The following is a 16,008-nucleotide window of genomic DNA, read 5'->3' as shown; positions in this document are numbered from 1 at the left end:
GATGAAGGTGTGTCTGCAAAGGTATTTTGTAGATGTGCTTAGCATCTACGGTTAGTTGCCTTTATGCAAATATTGGGCCTGATTCAATCAGTTCAAAGGGTGTCGGAGCAGAACTGAGATTTCCCTGAAGAAGTTCTGTGAACTGCAGCTTCAGCTTCTGTCAGAGAGCTTTCTGCTGGCCTGCCTTATGGATTTCAGACCTGCCTAACCAGCCCTCACTGGCTCAAAACATAAGCCAATTCCTTGTAATACATGCCTGATTGATACACCTGTTGATGGATATTTGGGTAGTCCAGGTTTAGACTATTCTAGATAAAAATACTATGAACATTTGAGAGCAAGCCTTGACATGGACTATGTTTTAGTTTTCCTTGGATAAATAACTAGGAGTGGAATTGCTGAATCATTTGGTAAGCATACACTAAACTTTATGTGAAACTATGAAACTACTTCCCTATGTATTTTGCATTTCTACCAGCAATGTATGAGAATTCCGGTTGCTCTACATCTTCATCCACACTTGGAATTGTCAGTCTTGCTAATTTTAGCCATTCTTTTTCTTTCTTCTTTCCCTTATTTATTATTGTTAAAATATTACAGTTGGCCCAATTTTCCCCCCTTTGCCCTCTCCACCCAGCCCATCCCCCCACTCCCACAGTCAATCCCTGCACCGTTGTTCACGTCCATGGGTCATTCATGGATACTCTTTGACTAGTCCTTTTCCACACCTTTCTGGCAGCTGTCAGTCTGTTCCACGTTTCCATGCCTCTGGTTCTTTTTTGCTCGTTATTTTGTTCATTAGATTCCTAAGTGAGATTATATGGTATTTGTCTTTCACCGACTGGCTTATTTCACTTAGCATAATATTCTCCAGTTCCATCCATGCTGTTGCAAAAGGTAGGAGTTTCTTTATTCTTTCCGCTGCACAGTTTTCCATTGTGTGAGTGTACCAGTTCTTTGACCCACTCATCTACTGATGGGCACTTAGGCTATTTCCAGCACTTGGCTATTATAAACAGTGCCGCTATGAACTTAGGGGTGTATAAATTCTTTTAAATTGGTGTTTTGGGATCCTTAGTGTATAATCCCAGCAGTGGAATTGCTGGGTCAAAAGGCAGTTCCATTTTTAATTTCCTGAGATAACTCCACACTGCTTTCCACAGTGGCTGCACCAGTCTGCATTCCTACCAGTGGTGCACTAGGGTTCCCTTTCCTCCACATCGTCATCAGCATTTGTTTGTTGATTAGTGATAACCATTTTGGCATGTGTGAGGTGATATCTCATTGTGGTTTTAAGTTGCATCTCTTTAATGACTAGTGAGTGATGTTGAATCTCTTTTCATGTCTATGGGCCGCCTGTATGCCATCCTTGGAGAAGTGTCTATTCAGGTCTTTCGCCCATTTTTAATTGGATTGTCTTCCTAGTGTTGAGCTGAATGAGTTCTTTGTATGTTTTGGAGATTAAACCCTTGCCCAAAGGATCATTGGCAAATGTTCTCTCATACAGTCAGTTCCCTCTTCATTTTGATGGTTTCTTTAGCCATACGGAAGCTTTTTAATTTGATGTAGTCTCATGTGTTTATTTTTTCCCTTTATTTCCCTTGCCCTAGGAGATATATCAGCAAAAACATTTCTACGTGGAATATCTGAAATTTTACTACCTGTTTTCTGCTAGGACTTTGATGGTATCATGACTTATATTTAAGTCTTTTATCCATTTTGTTTATTCTGGTATATGGTATAAGTTGGTGGTCTAGTTTCATTTTTTTGCATGTCCCAGTACAGTTCTCCCATCACCATTTACTGAAGAGATTATTTTTACTCCACTGTGATGCTCCTGCCCCCTTTGTCAAATATTAATTGGCTATAGAGACATGGGTTTATTTCTGGGCTCTCTATTCTGTTCCATTGATCTATGTCTGTTCTTATGCCAGTACCAGGCTGCTTTGATTACAGTGGCTTTGTAGTATAGTTTTATATCAGGTATTGTGATCCCTCCAAACTTCAGCCATTCTAATGGAGGTATGTTAAGTATCTTTTCAAGTGATTAGTCATTTGTGTATCTTCTTTTGAAAAATGCGTGTTCAAATATATTGTCCATTTTTAAATTAGGTTATTCTTATTGAGTTGCAGGGGTTATTTATACATCTTGGATACCTGTTTTGTGAAAAATAAATATTCACTCCTTCTATAGCTTTTCATTTTTAAAAGTGGTATCTTTTAAAGAAATTAAAAAAATTCAATGAAGTCCAGTATTTTTTTTTCTTTTATGGCTTGTGCTTTTGATGTTTTAAGAAATCTTTGCTTAACCTAAGATTGTGAAAGTTTTCTCCTAAGTTTTCTTCAAGAAGTTTTATAGTTTTAGCTTTTACTTTTCCATCAGTAATCCATTTGAAGTTAATTATTGTGACGGTGTTAGGCAAGGGTCAAGGTTTTTCCCCCCTAAGTGAACATCCAGTTTTTCTAGCACCATTTTTTGAAAAAGACTATCTTTTTTTTTTTTTTTACTGAATTACCTTGGTACTTTTGCCAAAAATCAATTAACCATATGTGCCAGTCTGTTCCTGGACTTTATACTGTTCCATTAATCTGTTACCCTAATGTCATTACCACACTGTGTTGATTATAATTGCATTATAGTAAATCTTGAAATCAGGTACTTGAGTTCTCCAACTCTGTTCTTCTTTTAAAAAATGTTTTGGGTATTCCAGATTCTTTTCATTTTATATAAACTTTAGAATCAGCTTGTCAATTTCTACAAAAAAACACCTTTTGGGATTTTTATTGTGATTTTGTTGAAAGCATAGCTCAATTTGGCAAGAATTGACATCACAATTTTGAGCCATTCCAACCCATGAACATGTTTTCATCTCTCCATTTATTTAGATCCTTAAACATTTTACTCAGCAATGTTTTAGAAATTTTATTGTACAGGTCTGGCATGTGTGTTCTTAAATTTATTCCTGTTTTCATGTTTTTTGGTTGCTACAGCAAATAGAATATATTTTAAAATTTCATCTCTCACAGTTTTAGTATCTAGCTCTAGTTGGTTTCTGTATATTGACCTTGTATTCTGTCACTTTGCTAAATTTTTTCGTTACAGTACCTTTTTTGTACCCTAAATCATGATACCTCAGAATAAAGACAGTTTCACTTCTTGATCTGTGTGCCTTTTATTTCTTTTTTGTACTGTTTGTTTTGGTGAGCATCTCAGGTATAATGTTGAATAAAAGTGGTAACAGTGGGCATCCTTTCCTTGTTCTTGATTTAAGGGGAAACATTCAGTTTTTTAAAGTATGCAGTTGGCAGTTTTTCCAAGATGTCATTTCAAAAGGTTAAGAATGTTTCTATTCCTAGTTTGCTGAGAATTTTTATCATAAATCGGCATTAAATTTTGTCACGTGCTTTTTACCTATTTAGAATATCAGCTTTCTCCTTTGTTTATATGTTGAATTGCATTTATAGATTTTTTAAGAATGCTAAACCAACCTTTAATTCCTAGGATCAATATCACACTATCATTATATTCTTATCCCTGAATTTGATTTGCCTGTATTTTGTTAAGGATTTTCGCAAATATGTTCAGAAGATATTAATCTAAGGTTTTGTTTTGTTTTTTCTTCTTTTAATGTCTTTGTCTACCAGGGAAATTCCTGGTTCATAAAATGATCCAAGTGTTCCCTCTTCTATTTTCTGATCTTCCTGAAATTTCACGTGGTCTGACGGCAAGAGCAGGGAAGTCTCTTGGGTGCAGAGCACCCTGCCCTCTTCTCCACACTCTCCCAAGCTTCCTCGGCCTTGATTCAGGCGTGGCTCTGTTCTGGAACCTGGGAATCAGACTAGGATCCCTCCCCTTTACTTTCCACATCCAACTGCCCACAGAGTCTTGTTGATTCTCCTGCCCTCTACCAATAGTTCTAAACTCCATATGGCCCTTGTCTTGGTTCAAATCCTTACTGCCCATTAGCTGGTGGGTCAAAGACTGGTCACTAGACTGCTCTGCAAAGTGACCCTTGGTAGAAGTTGATGGCTTTTAGGATCAAACCCCGTGCCCCACCCCTCAGTCAGACAAGCAGAGGTCTGTGCTCAGCCACTGGCCATGCCATATTGCACCTCCTGGAAAGGTACAGGCGTTTTGGACCTTGTTTTCGCGCCGCTTCTTTCTGTGGGCTTCTGCTTGGGCCCCTCTCGCGCTCCCAGAGCACAGGGAGCTGCAGCGCGTGTCCTCAGCCTGTTGTCGCACACCACCGGGGTCTTCCTGCCTGGGACATATCCGCAACAGCGCCTCAGTGATCGTCGCTGCGGACCCTGGGTGGGAGGCCGCGGGGCGTGGGAACTCGAACCTCTACCAGGCACAGGGTTGGGTGGGGGTCCGACGACCGCAGCGGCCTGGGTCGGGCCTTGCCCAGGAGCGCTCCCACCACTGCTGAGCTTGTACATCCTTTTGCCGGCCGCAACACCAGCGGTCCTCTGCGTTGGAGGACTCAGAACTGCGCCTGCGCAGGGCGGCGGAGGCGGAGCTAACGACGGCACTTGGAGGACTGCCTGGGAAGCGGGGCCTCTGTGCACTGTGTCCAGCAGGGACTGCAGGAACCCGCGGAACTACTTCCGGTGCGCGGCGCCCGTGTTGGGAAGTAGTACCGGGGCAGGGGGTGAACGCTTTTCCTCGTTCCTTTGCAGGGTTTGGGGTCCGATGTTGGTGGCTTCTGACCTTTTCTTTTTGGTAGAGGGCTATAGCCACAATGTGAGTTTAACCCGCCCAAACCGGGCCGCTGGGGCTCCGTGCAGGGGCTTTGCCCAAATTTGGTCCCACTACTCTCCACCTTCCAACTACCATCTTCTGCAGACACCACCAAGGTCCCAGATGCACATCCTTTTCATTCAAGATCCCTTTCGATTGGTCCCACCCAGCTCGTAATGAGCACATTTTGGTTGCAGAGGCGGGGAGTGGGGTTAGGACTACTTCATGTAGAGCAGGTCGTAAGGCTGAGGGACAGGCCAGTAGAGGGAGACCTCAAGAGAGTGGGCCTCTCTACCCTGGGTCTTGAAAAGGGTAGGTGGGCCCAGAGCGTGAAAGTCCAGGCCGAGGAGCAAGGGTTGTGCAGACGGGGAAAGGCAGGAGGTGGGAGGCGGCGGCCGAGAGGGCTGTGCTGTGGGTTCCACCACAGCATGTGTAGCGTGGTTGGTAGTTTGAAACATGACTTGCTTTGGGATGAGGTCCCAGTGTGCAAGCTGTTTAAGGACAGGGAATTGGTTTTCTGATAGAAATGATAGTGGCCTGCTGCATTCTGGAATGAAGAGTGGGCACCTTGCCTTCACTGCACAGTATTGTCAGCCTTTGAAGAGCCAAGGGTAGATGGCTTGGGTTTCCTGACTGAAGAGATTACTGCTCTTTCTTACATCTGCCCACCCTTTAAAACTCAGATTATGCACTGGCCCCCCGAGCTGTACATAAGGCCAAACCAACAGGTGGACCCAATCAATTAATCCTTACCCTGAGTTCGGTTGAATCCTGGAATGCTCGGGCTGGCTTAATGTCACCCACGGGCTCACAGGGACTGAGAACGCCCTCTCTTGTCACCCCTTCTTCCCTTGTAAATGATGGGATGGTTCAGGCCATAGAGGGGATGCGGTATGCTTCTGTCTGTCTTTATGGTTGTCAAGCAGGATTTAAAATATCATTGTGTATGATGCTTGTTAAGTACTATATTCATTGTTTTGAAGTCAGTTTACTTGGTGGGGGATCTTGCGCACAAGGGTGGCAATGAATCTTCCTTCCAAATGCTGTTTTTTGGTATTTCCTTTTCTGTTGCTTGTCCTCAAGAAGGTGCTTGGCCTGTCGTGGATGCCAAGTATCTGCTGAACGAACGCACAGCAGCACCAGCCTGTCCTGCAAACCAAAAGGGCTTTTCTGAGGAAGAGGGGAGAACATTCCAAGCTTGAGTCTGCCCTCCATTCCAATCCTCTGATGTCTCACTGACAGCTCATTTGTGTAGTTGACTCACTGTCCTGAAAGACACCTCTCCCCCAACCTGTGACTTCCAGGGTAACTAAGAAACCTGAGTGTAATGGACCCAGGGTCAAGCTACAGAGGCAGGAATCCTCTTAGACATTAACTACTACTAAACACCTAATTGGCATTTGTATAAATTTTGGTTGGCGAGTACACTTTTATCCTTTTAAAGTGTTTGAAGAACTAGGACTCTTAAATAGGTATAATTATTTACATCTTCCAAGGCTTCGTTATCACACTTAGAGCTTTTGCAGGTTTCCCCAAATTAAAGCTGTTATTCTTAGTAGGCTGTCGCTTGTCACTGGACAGCTGCAAGTGCTTACTCTTTAAAACCTAAAAACCTAAAGTCTGCCCCTGCGCCAAATCCCTTCTTTGTCTGACTTACACTTTAGTGAGAATAAAGAACCCATGTTTTGGCAGAGCCAACAAATACATACACACATACGTACTACTACAAATTGATAATTTACAGTAAAGACTTTAGCTGTTTTGTCAATGTAAGCGACAACTGGTGTCAGGAAACACTGTGTAAACCACCTGAATTGATGACGTTAGTAGCCAGGATAGCCTAGAAACCAATAAACTTATGTTTAACTGAATAAAACTTCCACATGGTTTCTTGGGGGAAACGAAAGTTTAAAGGTAACTGGCTTTCACACTTAGTAGGTTGAATCATGTGAAACTGCTAACTGACCAGAAAAAAAAGGGCTATTATGTCTCATTCACTACAGAATCAGAATTCCAGGTCACTAGGACAATGTGATTGAAGTGTGTGACATATTAATAAAGCCTGGTCATCTTATATTTCTATTATATTAGGCTTAAGAGACAGACTTGGCTATGATAACTTGTTTGCCTTCTAGCCTTTTCAATTCTTTTGCTTTCAAAATAACAGCACCAGGAAATTACCCAGAAGACAGAGAGCAGGCAAAGGTCCATGTAGAAAGGGGGACAAGAGTCACGCTCTAGAGTCTGTGATTCATTGGATATAAATCCATTTCAAGGCACGATTCCTATCTGTCCCCAGATGCACCGGCAATTGTGTTCCCTCATACCCAGGTACTACACAGGACGGGGATGAGAACCAGTCCCTGGTAACCAGCGTGCTTCATCGGATAGTTCTGGCCCATGGGTCTGCCAAATACTTCAGGAACTAAAACTTCATCCTTGACCTTGTCAGGGTCTAATGCACATTAGAGCAGATGTCAGAACACTAACAAAACTGGGCTTTCTGAAATACAACAGCATATATGTATGTGTAAATATACACATTCTCCTCACTCACACAACCCCTCACATCAGCACTGGTGCATGAAACTAAACGATTTAGTCACGCTCTTTGTTTTTAAACTTCAGCCAATATAACCTTGCTCGAAGTGTTACAAAAAATGTACATGGTCTTTCCTGCACATTGAATTGTATTGTGTGTGTACGTGTATGTGCGTGTACCAATTAAACCAATCATACTTTTAAAAGAAATTGAGTCAGACTCAGTCCAACGAGAAGGTAATTTGACAAGGTTGAGGGGTCCCTGCCATCCACTGGCTTTTAAGAGTGCACACTTCAAACATCTTCATGTGTTCAGACATGTCCCTGCAGACACACTAGACTTGATTCCTGAAACCGGGTCAGTAGAAACCATTTAAGTTTATTGGCGGTCACAATGCTTACACTGTATGCAGCAAACACCCTTACAAGTCTATCTGCAACCTGATCACGCAAGAAAGGATTCACCACACAGTCGCCAGAGGAGAAGGAAGAAAATTAGTAGGTTTGTTTGTGGGGGTAGAGGAGAGAAATACAAATAAAACCTAATTGGCGAGTGTCCCATGGGCAAGAGCTGAACTAGAGATGCGTACAACTAGCAGCAACAATTGTGGGAAAAGTACAAGGCAAATAGCTTTCTCCATTAATTTTCCTCTGTAGGTTAATTTTTTAAATATTCAAAACATTTATTATGGTTTTCATTTTATAAAAATGTATATTTTTAAGGGGGTGGGAGAATGTTAAATACTTCATGCCAGGCAGGCCTTGTTATTAAGAACCCCTCCGCTGTAGTAGCTTCCTCCAGTCCATACATTCACGAGTGCAGGGTACATATATAAATATCCACACGCACACATCCACACACATGCCTCAAGGGCTGGGGAAGACTGGAAGTTATCGGCCACACGCAGCTGGGCCTCTGGTGGACTCGTCCAAATCGCTCCACAGGAGAGCAACTGGGTCAATCGCTCTTCTGGTCTCTACTGTCACAGAGACCAAGGACCAAAGTCATAGGCTTACAACCGACTTTTAAAAGCAAGAGGCATCTGTCTGAGGACAAGGGTAAGCAAAGTGGGAAGAAGGATGAAGCTAAGAACACCAAACACTTTTAGCTGGAGTTGTGTCGCTGCAAGAGGCCGAGGGACCTGGGGCAGCATCTGTGGCCGAAGGGGGAGGGATGGTGCTCCGCATGGCTTAGAGTTCCTAATAACAAGGGCAATACAGTAATAGGAAGTGATAATTTGGGGGGCAAGGAAAAGGCAATAAGAAAAAATATACATTTGGAATTTTTACTTTTTTTCTTTGCCTCTCTACACTGTGTCACTAAATATATCTCTGCACGTTCACACATCCTCGTCCAGTAAAGCTTCAGGCCACCAGAATACACATTTTTTCCTCACTCGCATACACAACCCCTCACATCAGATCAGCATTGGTGCACTAGACTCTGTAAAAATTTTTCAATCACACTTTTTTTTTTTTTAAACTTGAGTCAATATAAACCTTGTTCAAAATGTTATGAAAAAATGTACATGTTTTTACAAGGCAGGTTGTGGCAGGACACTGGGGGTTCTCCGCCTTTGGGTGGCCCCAAGAGAGGGGGCTGGAGTCTCACGTGTTTGTCTCTATCTCCTCCCACCACCCTTCCCACCCCATCCCCCAAGAACCAGCAGCGCCCTGCCCCTAGTGAGTGCACACACACCCCTATTCCCTGGGGAAACAGCTAGTTGACCTTTGCCACTTCCCCCACACCCCTGGAGGAGGGGGCCAGGGTCAGCCAGGCCCGCCCCCTTGTAATTGTTCGCCCCCTGGGCCAGACCAAAAGGACGCTGCTCTGTACAGGTAGAGTCCAAGGAGGTGTCAGCTCATCATGTCATTGCTATTCACGCCGTAAGTGGAATTCTTCATCGAGTCGTTGACTTCTCGACGGAATGCTGACAGGTTCTGGGTGAACCTAAGAGAGGATGCACGTAAGTTGGGGAAACAGAATGAAAGGCAAAGGTCTTTGCCTGAAACATTCCTAGCAGACAAGTGGCTGCTGAGAGAGAGAACCTATGAATTGATGGGTTCTGTTTCTAAGGTCAGTAAATATCAGTCTTCAGACTAAGGGGAAAGTTGGGCTAGTTTTGTGCCTCGTTCTACTTGCAACTTCATGGCTGGTCATATCTGGGGCTGAGGGCCTCCTTGGGTTCATGGCAGCACAGAAAGAATCTCATGACAGAGGCAGGAGGTTGCCTTCGCAAAGGAAGAGGGTGAAGCTATCTCACTTCTTAATGCTGAGAACCACATGGTAGAGAGCTATGCCACCCAACGTGGCGGTCACGAGCCATGTCTGACTACTGGGTGCCTGAATTATGCCCAGTGTGATTGAGGAGTGGATTCAAATTAGGTGAAGTTGAAATTCAGTTCCCTAATCACACCCTAATTAATTTCAAATTAAAATGCCATATTTTAAACTAAAGTAAAATTTAAAGATTTAGAAAAACCTGTTAGTCAATTACTGGAGAACTTCTAAGTATGTCTGTAAATTTTATGAAATCTAAATATAAATCAAATATTTCTGATAAAATTCAGCATCTGAATTGAGATACCATGGTAAGTACAAAATACGTAAGGTCTTGAACTTAATATAATAAAAATAATGTGAAATTTCTCTATTTTTTAAATATTGATTACACATGGGCAATATTTTTGGCACAATGGGTTACATAAAACATGGCCTGTTTCTTTTTACCTTTTTTGCACCCGGCTACTAGAAAATTTAAAGTCACGTAGGTGGCCTGCTTTCCTCACGGACAGCGGTGCGTACACGGCCTCTAAAGGACGGGGGCCCTCGGGGCAGTGATCTGAAAGCCCATTTCCCAGGATTTCTCGGCAGGGCCCTCTACACTCACCTGTCTCTGTTTTTTGTTAGGAGGTTGCGCTCGATGCCTTCCATCAGGTTTTCGAAACACAGATGCATAGCTTGCTGTTTCTCTGGAGGCTGGCTGTTCACGATACTGTTCCTTAGGTCAGAAAAATACTGGGGGGCCAGGAGGGGGTCAGGGTGAGGAGAGAAGACGGGGAAGGGTGGGTTAGTGCTCCATCACCTGCAGGGCGGAGGGAGTGCTCGTCTCCCACAAGAACGGACTATCTACTAAAACTGGGTACCTTTGTTTTTAAAATTCAAGCAAGCGGGATAATGCACAGTATCTGTATCTCACAAACATCAAGAATTTAAACTTTGTAAACACTAGAAGTATCCTATGATCGGATTTTTTTAAATAGGAATTGACTTATTTATGTTTGTTTATGGTAGAGCTGGAACTTAGGGTGTTGCAGGTGCTTTGATCTCCAGGTATTCTCTCCTTGTACCACGTCCTCATGGTTCCTTTACCTTTGTCTGACCTGCCACATGTGCTGACTTCTAACAGGTAAGTGATTACGTGTTGTCCAAAGCACGAGTAGGACGTGCTTAGAACAATGGCACACTTCTCATCTCAGCACGGGCTGTTCGTGTGTTTCTCACAGAGTCCTGGAATACGCGTACCTGCCCCTGCTTCTGGCTCTGGGCGTCAGGGCCTGGCTCGCTTACCTTTTCGTTAAGTAGTATCAAGCCGAGCAGGGGCCGGGACATGGACCACTGGTTCCTACAGTCTTCAAAGATGATGATGTTCAGCACCGTTGACAGCATCTGGAAAGGGAGAATCTGAGGCAGTGACCCAGGGGTGGCCACCCAAGAGAGAATTACGGACTCCAAACAGAGGAGTTTGTTAGGTGGCAGCCTTTCTGTCTAGGGTAGTCCAGACAAATGTTTGTGCAGCTACATTTTAATTTTCTATTACAAGGTAAGTTTTTCTTCTAAGACATTTCCTTTCCTGTTCTTTAAATTGGTTTGATAATTCATTTTAAGATGGACCTTCCTAGTTCACTCTGATTTGTAGGAGATGGTACTGGTCAAACGATTACAGTGCAAACTCGTCCTGCACTACAGCTCCCTGCACTCGTTTCAGAGGAGACGGCTTTATACCATTTGGGGGATGTGATGGGAAGGTGAATTATTTCACTGCTTCCTTTGCAAGTAATGCAAAGACGAGCTATGGGAGTAACAAGCTTTATGGCCGGACACTGCTAGCTCATGCCCCATTCACAGCCATGGGCGAGCAAAGTCACTGTCATGGAAGGAGGGCAGTGCTCATGGGAGAGGCCCAAAGCCGAGGGCTTGCTGTGACATTCAGAATTTCTATATCCAGTGACTATGCAGCACACTCAAAATTTGCTGCCATTTTAAGGATAAACTTCACCCGGGCAGCATTAGCCTGGTGAGATGTGAGTCGGACTCGTTACCTTGCTCAGCCTCCCCTCTCCTGAAGAGAGGCTCTTCCAGAGGAAAAGGAAAACAGAGAGTGAGGTTCTTCCCCTGCAGGACCGCGCCCACTGCCTGCTAACACTCGTGTTCCTCACCTGCTGGATCATTTCCGGATGCTGCTGCATGATATGCAGGAAGCGGTCACTCTCCTGGTTCAGGGGTGTTGTCCTCTTCTTGGTGCTACGCGACAGCTGCTTGAAGAGGTATGTCACAATGTGGTCCAGGCAGGAGCAGCAGCCTGTGCATACCATGGTGTCTGGAAGAAAGAGGGGGAGGGGTGGAAGAGAGCAGGGACACTGAGCTGCTGACAGTGACTTGGGCAAACACGACTGCCCTTAGCTGAAGTCCCAGAGGTGCCCAGTCATACCGTACTGGGGCCGGTAAAGCCAAGGCCACTGCTCAGGATGCTTTCTGTTAACCTCTCACCCTTAATACAGGTCAAAGTCTGGTATGTTTGAAAGTGAGTGGGTGACAACAATACAAATAAATGTTGTTGAAATTGACTCAATGTGGTAGAGATGTATGTCTTCTGCTTCATAAAAAATAATGAATAGTTCAGACGTAGCTGAACTATCGGGACAGATATTGTGCCAAGGACTTTAGAGATATTATCCCTAATTTATCCTCTTGAGAACTCCAGGATATAGGCTTTCCATTTTGCAAATGAGTAAACTGAAGTTTGGAGAGGTCATGTGACTTGCCTCAAGATCCCACTGCTAGTACCTGGAAGGGCTGTGACTAGATCCAGGAGTGTGAGCTGTGAGCCTACACTCTGAGCTTCCTGGGGGATGTCATTAAACCCGGCTTATCACAGCCTGTCAACACCTGCATTCACTAGAGTGGGCTGCTGTGTTATCTGTTTGTCTCTGCAGCATCTTGGGGGAAGTGTGGTGGCAGGGACTGCAGACTCATCCATGCAGTTCACAGAGATGATGATGCAGCACAGCCTGTGGACCGAGTCCTGACTTGGCGAGGCTCAGGCCCGAGGACTAAAAGATGAACCCATAAAAGAAGAAACCATTCTGCTCTTGTTTGTGCAGAGGAGGGTCCTTTTTGAGAAGCTATAAAGCAGGCTTTCACCCTGGCTGGTGTGGCTCAGTGGACTGAGTACCTGCCTGTGGACCGAAAGGGTGCTGATTCGATTGCCTGTCAGGGCACACGCCTGGGTTGTGGGCCAGGTCCCCAGTAGGGGGCGAGCAAGAGGCAACCACACATCAATGTTTCTCTTTCTCTCCTTTCTCTTCTCTCTCCCTTTTCCTCTCTGAAAACAAAATCTTTAAAAAACAAAAACAAAACCAAACCAAACCAAACCCAAAACGGAGGTGCAGCCTTCCAAAGCTGCCCTAGATATGGCTGGGCACCAGCTGGAGGTAACTGTGCAGCAAAGAAGTGCCCAGGAGGTATGGGAACTCACCAGGGCGGACGGCCCAGAAGTCCTTCTGTGCACTTACAACATATCAGGACTACCCTGCAGCTGACTTACTCTTCCTATTTATGTTGTGCTCAGTCAATATAAAAATGTATTTTATCCCCTGAACACATACTAAGATTGCTGGAAGGCATCCTGAGGACAAAGCGGCTGGCAGGAACCAGCAGGAGCAGGATGGAAAGCTTCCAGACTAGCTGTGGAAAGCTCTCCCCCAGCTCCTACTGCCTCAGGATAGACTCCAAACACCCCAATACAGCTGACGAGCCCCCTTGCAACCTCCACGTTTGCCCCTGCCTATTTCTTTCTCCAGCTTCATTCCTTTTCATTCTCTTCTGCTAGGAAGCCTCCCCCCACTGACCTGGTAAGACCTCTGCTGCTTTTAGGTGTATGTTTGATAGTAGCTCTTTTGTCAGCCTTCCCTGACCCTACTCCTGAAACTAGGAGTTTAGGGGCGCTTCCTGAGAACTCCCATAGCACTTCATAGACCCCCCTACAGTCCTAAGCAAAGAGGCAGTTGTCCGTTTCATCCACAGATAAAAAGCTCCTAAGGGAGAGGGACTGTGTGTTATTAATCACTGTATTCTCAGTGCCTAGCACGTGCCCGATCCTTGCTGGACGATGGTGTACCCACGGGGTATGCGCTCTACTGTTAGGGCCAACCCCCCAAAGCAGTAATCCTTTGGATACCGGGGCAAGAGTCTCTTTTTTTCTGTTTAGCTAAGTGGTAAAAACGAACCTGCCAATCCAGGTGCTTACCAAGTGCAGTGAGTCCTTCAGATATGGAAGAGAGAATATACATGATGACATGAGGTTCCAGGCTTGCAATGAAGTTCATGTGGTCCTGCGTCAGGACTTCCAGTAGTGAATAGTAAGACTGGCTGAGCTTGGGGTAGTCCTGTGGGAGAACAGGAAAACGAACACCAGCTTAGGTGCGGTGAACCTTAGCACGCAGGAAGCAAGATCTTAAACTAAATTAAAGAGCGCAGTCCCTTCAAATGGGAAAACAAAAGGCCTGGTTGGAGCCAGCTTACAGTTCTGCAGAGAACTGTTCAGTCACGGTCTCAGACCAAGAAAGCCTGAGCAGGAGGGGTCAAGGCCTGCCAGTGAGGCTTAAGGCTTACCAGGAGATCACTGTGGGGAATGGAGAGGAGCAGCTCGATGAAGGTCTGGAGAGCATTGTCCAGGGCATCGTCTCCATAGAGACGGAAGACTCCAAAGTTGACATAACTCCCACTGAGAGCAGCCTTCAGCATGGAGAAGCAGATGGAAATGCCCTTGAGCTTCAGTGCATAGACCTGATCCTTTGGGACCTCTCCTAGTGTCAGGATGCGATTGCCTGAGCAGACATGTGATAAGTATATTTATTTAACCACATTGCAATTGAGAGTTTACATACCGACTCAGTCCTCCTACTCTACAGGCTCTTGGTGCCAGCTGACATTATAATACAAACGTATGACAACACAACATGCCTTGCGGTGCTGTCCTGGCCACCACCTGCCTGAGATCCCCACTGCACGGAGTGTGGTAATGGAGGTGCAGTTCACTTCCAAGGCTGTGCTCCTCTAAAGCACTTACCATACATGGTTATCATCTTGCTAGTTTCTCTGAAGAGTAAGATGCCATTGGGGGAAGAGACATCAAACTGGAGTCGCTGGGATCTGAGCAGAAAACACAGAAGGAACGTCAGAGGTATGATGCCAGAAGACTGGGGTACTCCAGGCTCTCATCTGGGTACTTTGGCTGATTCTTTTTGCACTAAGATATGCAGGTTACCTACCCTAATGTGAAATAACCAAGTTAATCAAAGATATTTAACCAGCGACATAGCCTGTATCTTGAAGGCCAACATGCTAGATTCAAGTTCTGCTGCTCAAATTGAAAACATTAAAAAAAAAGAGGAAGCAGATAAAATCACTCTTAAAAATTCTCAGTTTTGCTCGATGAGAAGTGGAGCTGCTAACACTGTCGCATGTCGGTAGTACTAATTCACAGCCTTGAGACGTCACTCTGCATTCCCGTTGGCGTCAGTCGCTGCCAAGGAGCGAAGGCACAGTGTCACGACTCTCCACGGCAAGAGGACGCAGAGGCGCTGGGCATGCTGCACCGCAAGCCGGGCAGGGGAGGCACACATTTAAACCAGCCTCGGTTCTGCGTTCCTGACTGTTCTCCAGACCAGAGCAACCCTTGTTTGGTTTGCTCTACCTCTTAACGAGCTTCACTGAATCTAGGTGTTCTTTCCTCCCCTCTCCACGCCGACTCCATCAGGATCTAGCTCTACAACATGTCCTGACTCCTTCCACTTCCTGTATCGTCCTGCTTCCACTCGTGTCCCCACAGTCCCATTCTTCACGTGGTGGCTAGAACGGCACCTTTAAAAAATGTAAGTGGGGCCGCTGTAATTCGCTGCCTACAGACTTCGGCAGCTTCCCGCTGCACTGAGCGCACAGGTCCGCTCTGCACCACGGCCACGCCAGTCACTGCATGGTGGCTCTGCCCACCAGGCCGCCCTCGTTCACCGTGCCCCCGGCAGGGGCACTGCTGTCTAGTCCCAGCAAGCTCCTCCCATAGCGGGACTCTGGCAGTTGTTTTCTCTGTTTAAAAGGTTCTTTCCCCTTTCTCTGCAGGGCAACCAGATTCTTTCTTGGCACTCAGACCCCAGCTTAAGCATCGCCTTCTCAGACGCCTGCTCTCCTTCCATTACTTTGTTTTAGTACGTTATTTTTTCCTAGCCCTTTCCACTGTTTGAAATGACTGTCCATGCTTGTTTTATTGTCTGTTGCCCTCCCAGAATGTAACATCTAAGAGTGCAGAGGTTCTGTCTGGCACAATAGCTTAGGAAATTGCCTCGCAAAGAGCAGATGCTCTCAAACCTCTATTTGAGAAATGAGTGACTCTTGACTACAAGCCTCATGGGAGGCAACAACCTCTTGGAGTATTACCCACTGCTCA

General features: G+C 45.3%; 1 protein-coding gene across 2 annotated transcripts in view; it reads right to left on the bottom strand.

Moving 5' to 3' along the window:
- Positions 1-7,654: 7,654 nt before the first annotated feature.
- Positions 7,655-16,008, bottom strand: part of XPO7 (exportin 7) — a 34,941-nt gene continuing 26,587 nt past the window's right edge. For both annotated transcript variants that reach the window (XM_054578952.1, XM_054578953.1), the window contains exons 22-28: positions 14,635-14,717; positions 14,178-14,392; positions 13,813-13,951; positions 11,723-11,883; positions 10,854-10,952; positions 10,174-10,301; positions 7,655-9,233 (exon numbers count right to left, since the gene is read on the bottom strand). In XM_054578952.1, coding sequence (XP_054434927.1) covers positions 9,140-9,233; positions 10,174-10,301; positions 10,854-10,952; positions 11,723-11,883; positions 13,813-13,951; positions 14,178-14,392; positions 14,635-14,717 — 919 coding nt within the window. In that variant the 3' untranslated portion in view covers positions 7,655-9,139. The remainder of the gene's footprint in view (positions 9,234-10,173; positions 10,302-10,853; positions 10,953-11,722; positions 11,884-13,812; positions 13,952-14,177; positions 14,393-14,634; positions 14,718-16,008) is intronic.

Source organism: Pteronotus mesoamericanus, unplaced genomic scaffold, assembly GCF_021234165.1.
Source record: "Pteronotus mesoamericanus isolate MK-2021 breed Mesoamerican mustached bat unplaced genomic scaffold, CSHL_Meso_final contig_502, whole genome shotgun sequence".
NCBI classification, from domain to species: Eukaryota; Metazoa; Chordata; class Mammalia; order Chiroptera; family Mormoopidae; genus Pteronotus; species Pteronotus mesoamericanus.
The sequence above is the reverse complement of the archived record's forward strand: the minus strand, read 5'-3'. Positions and strand labels throughout refer to the sequence as shown.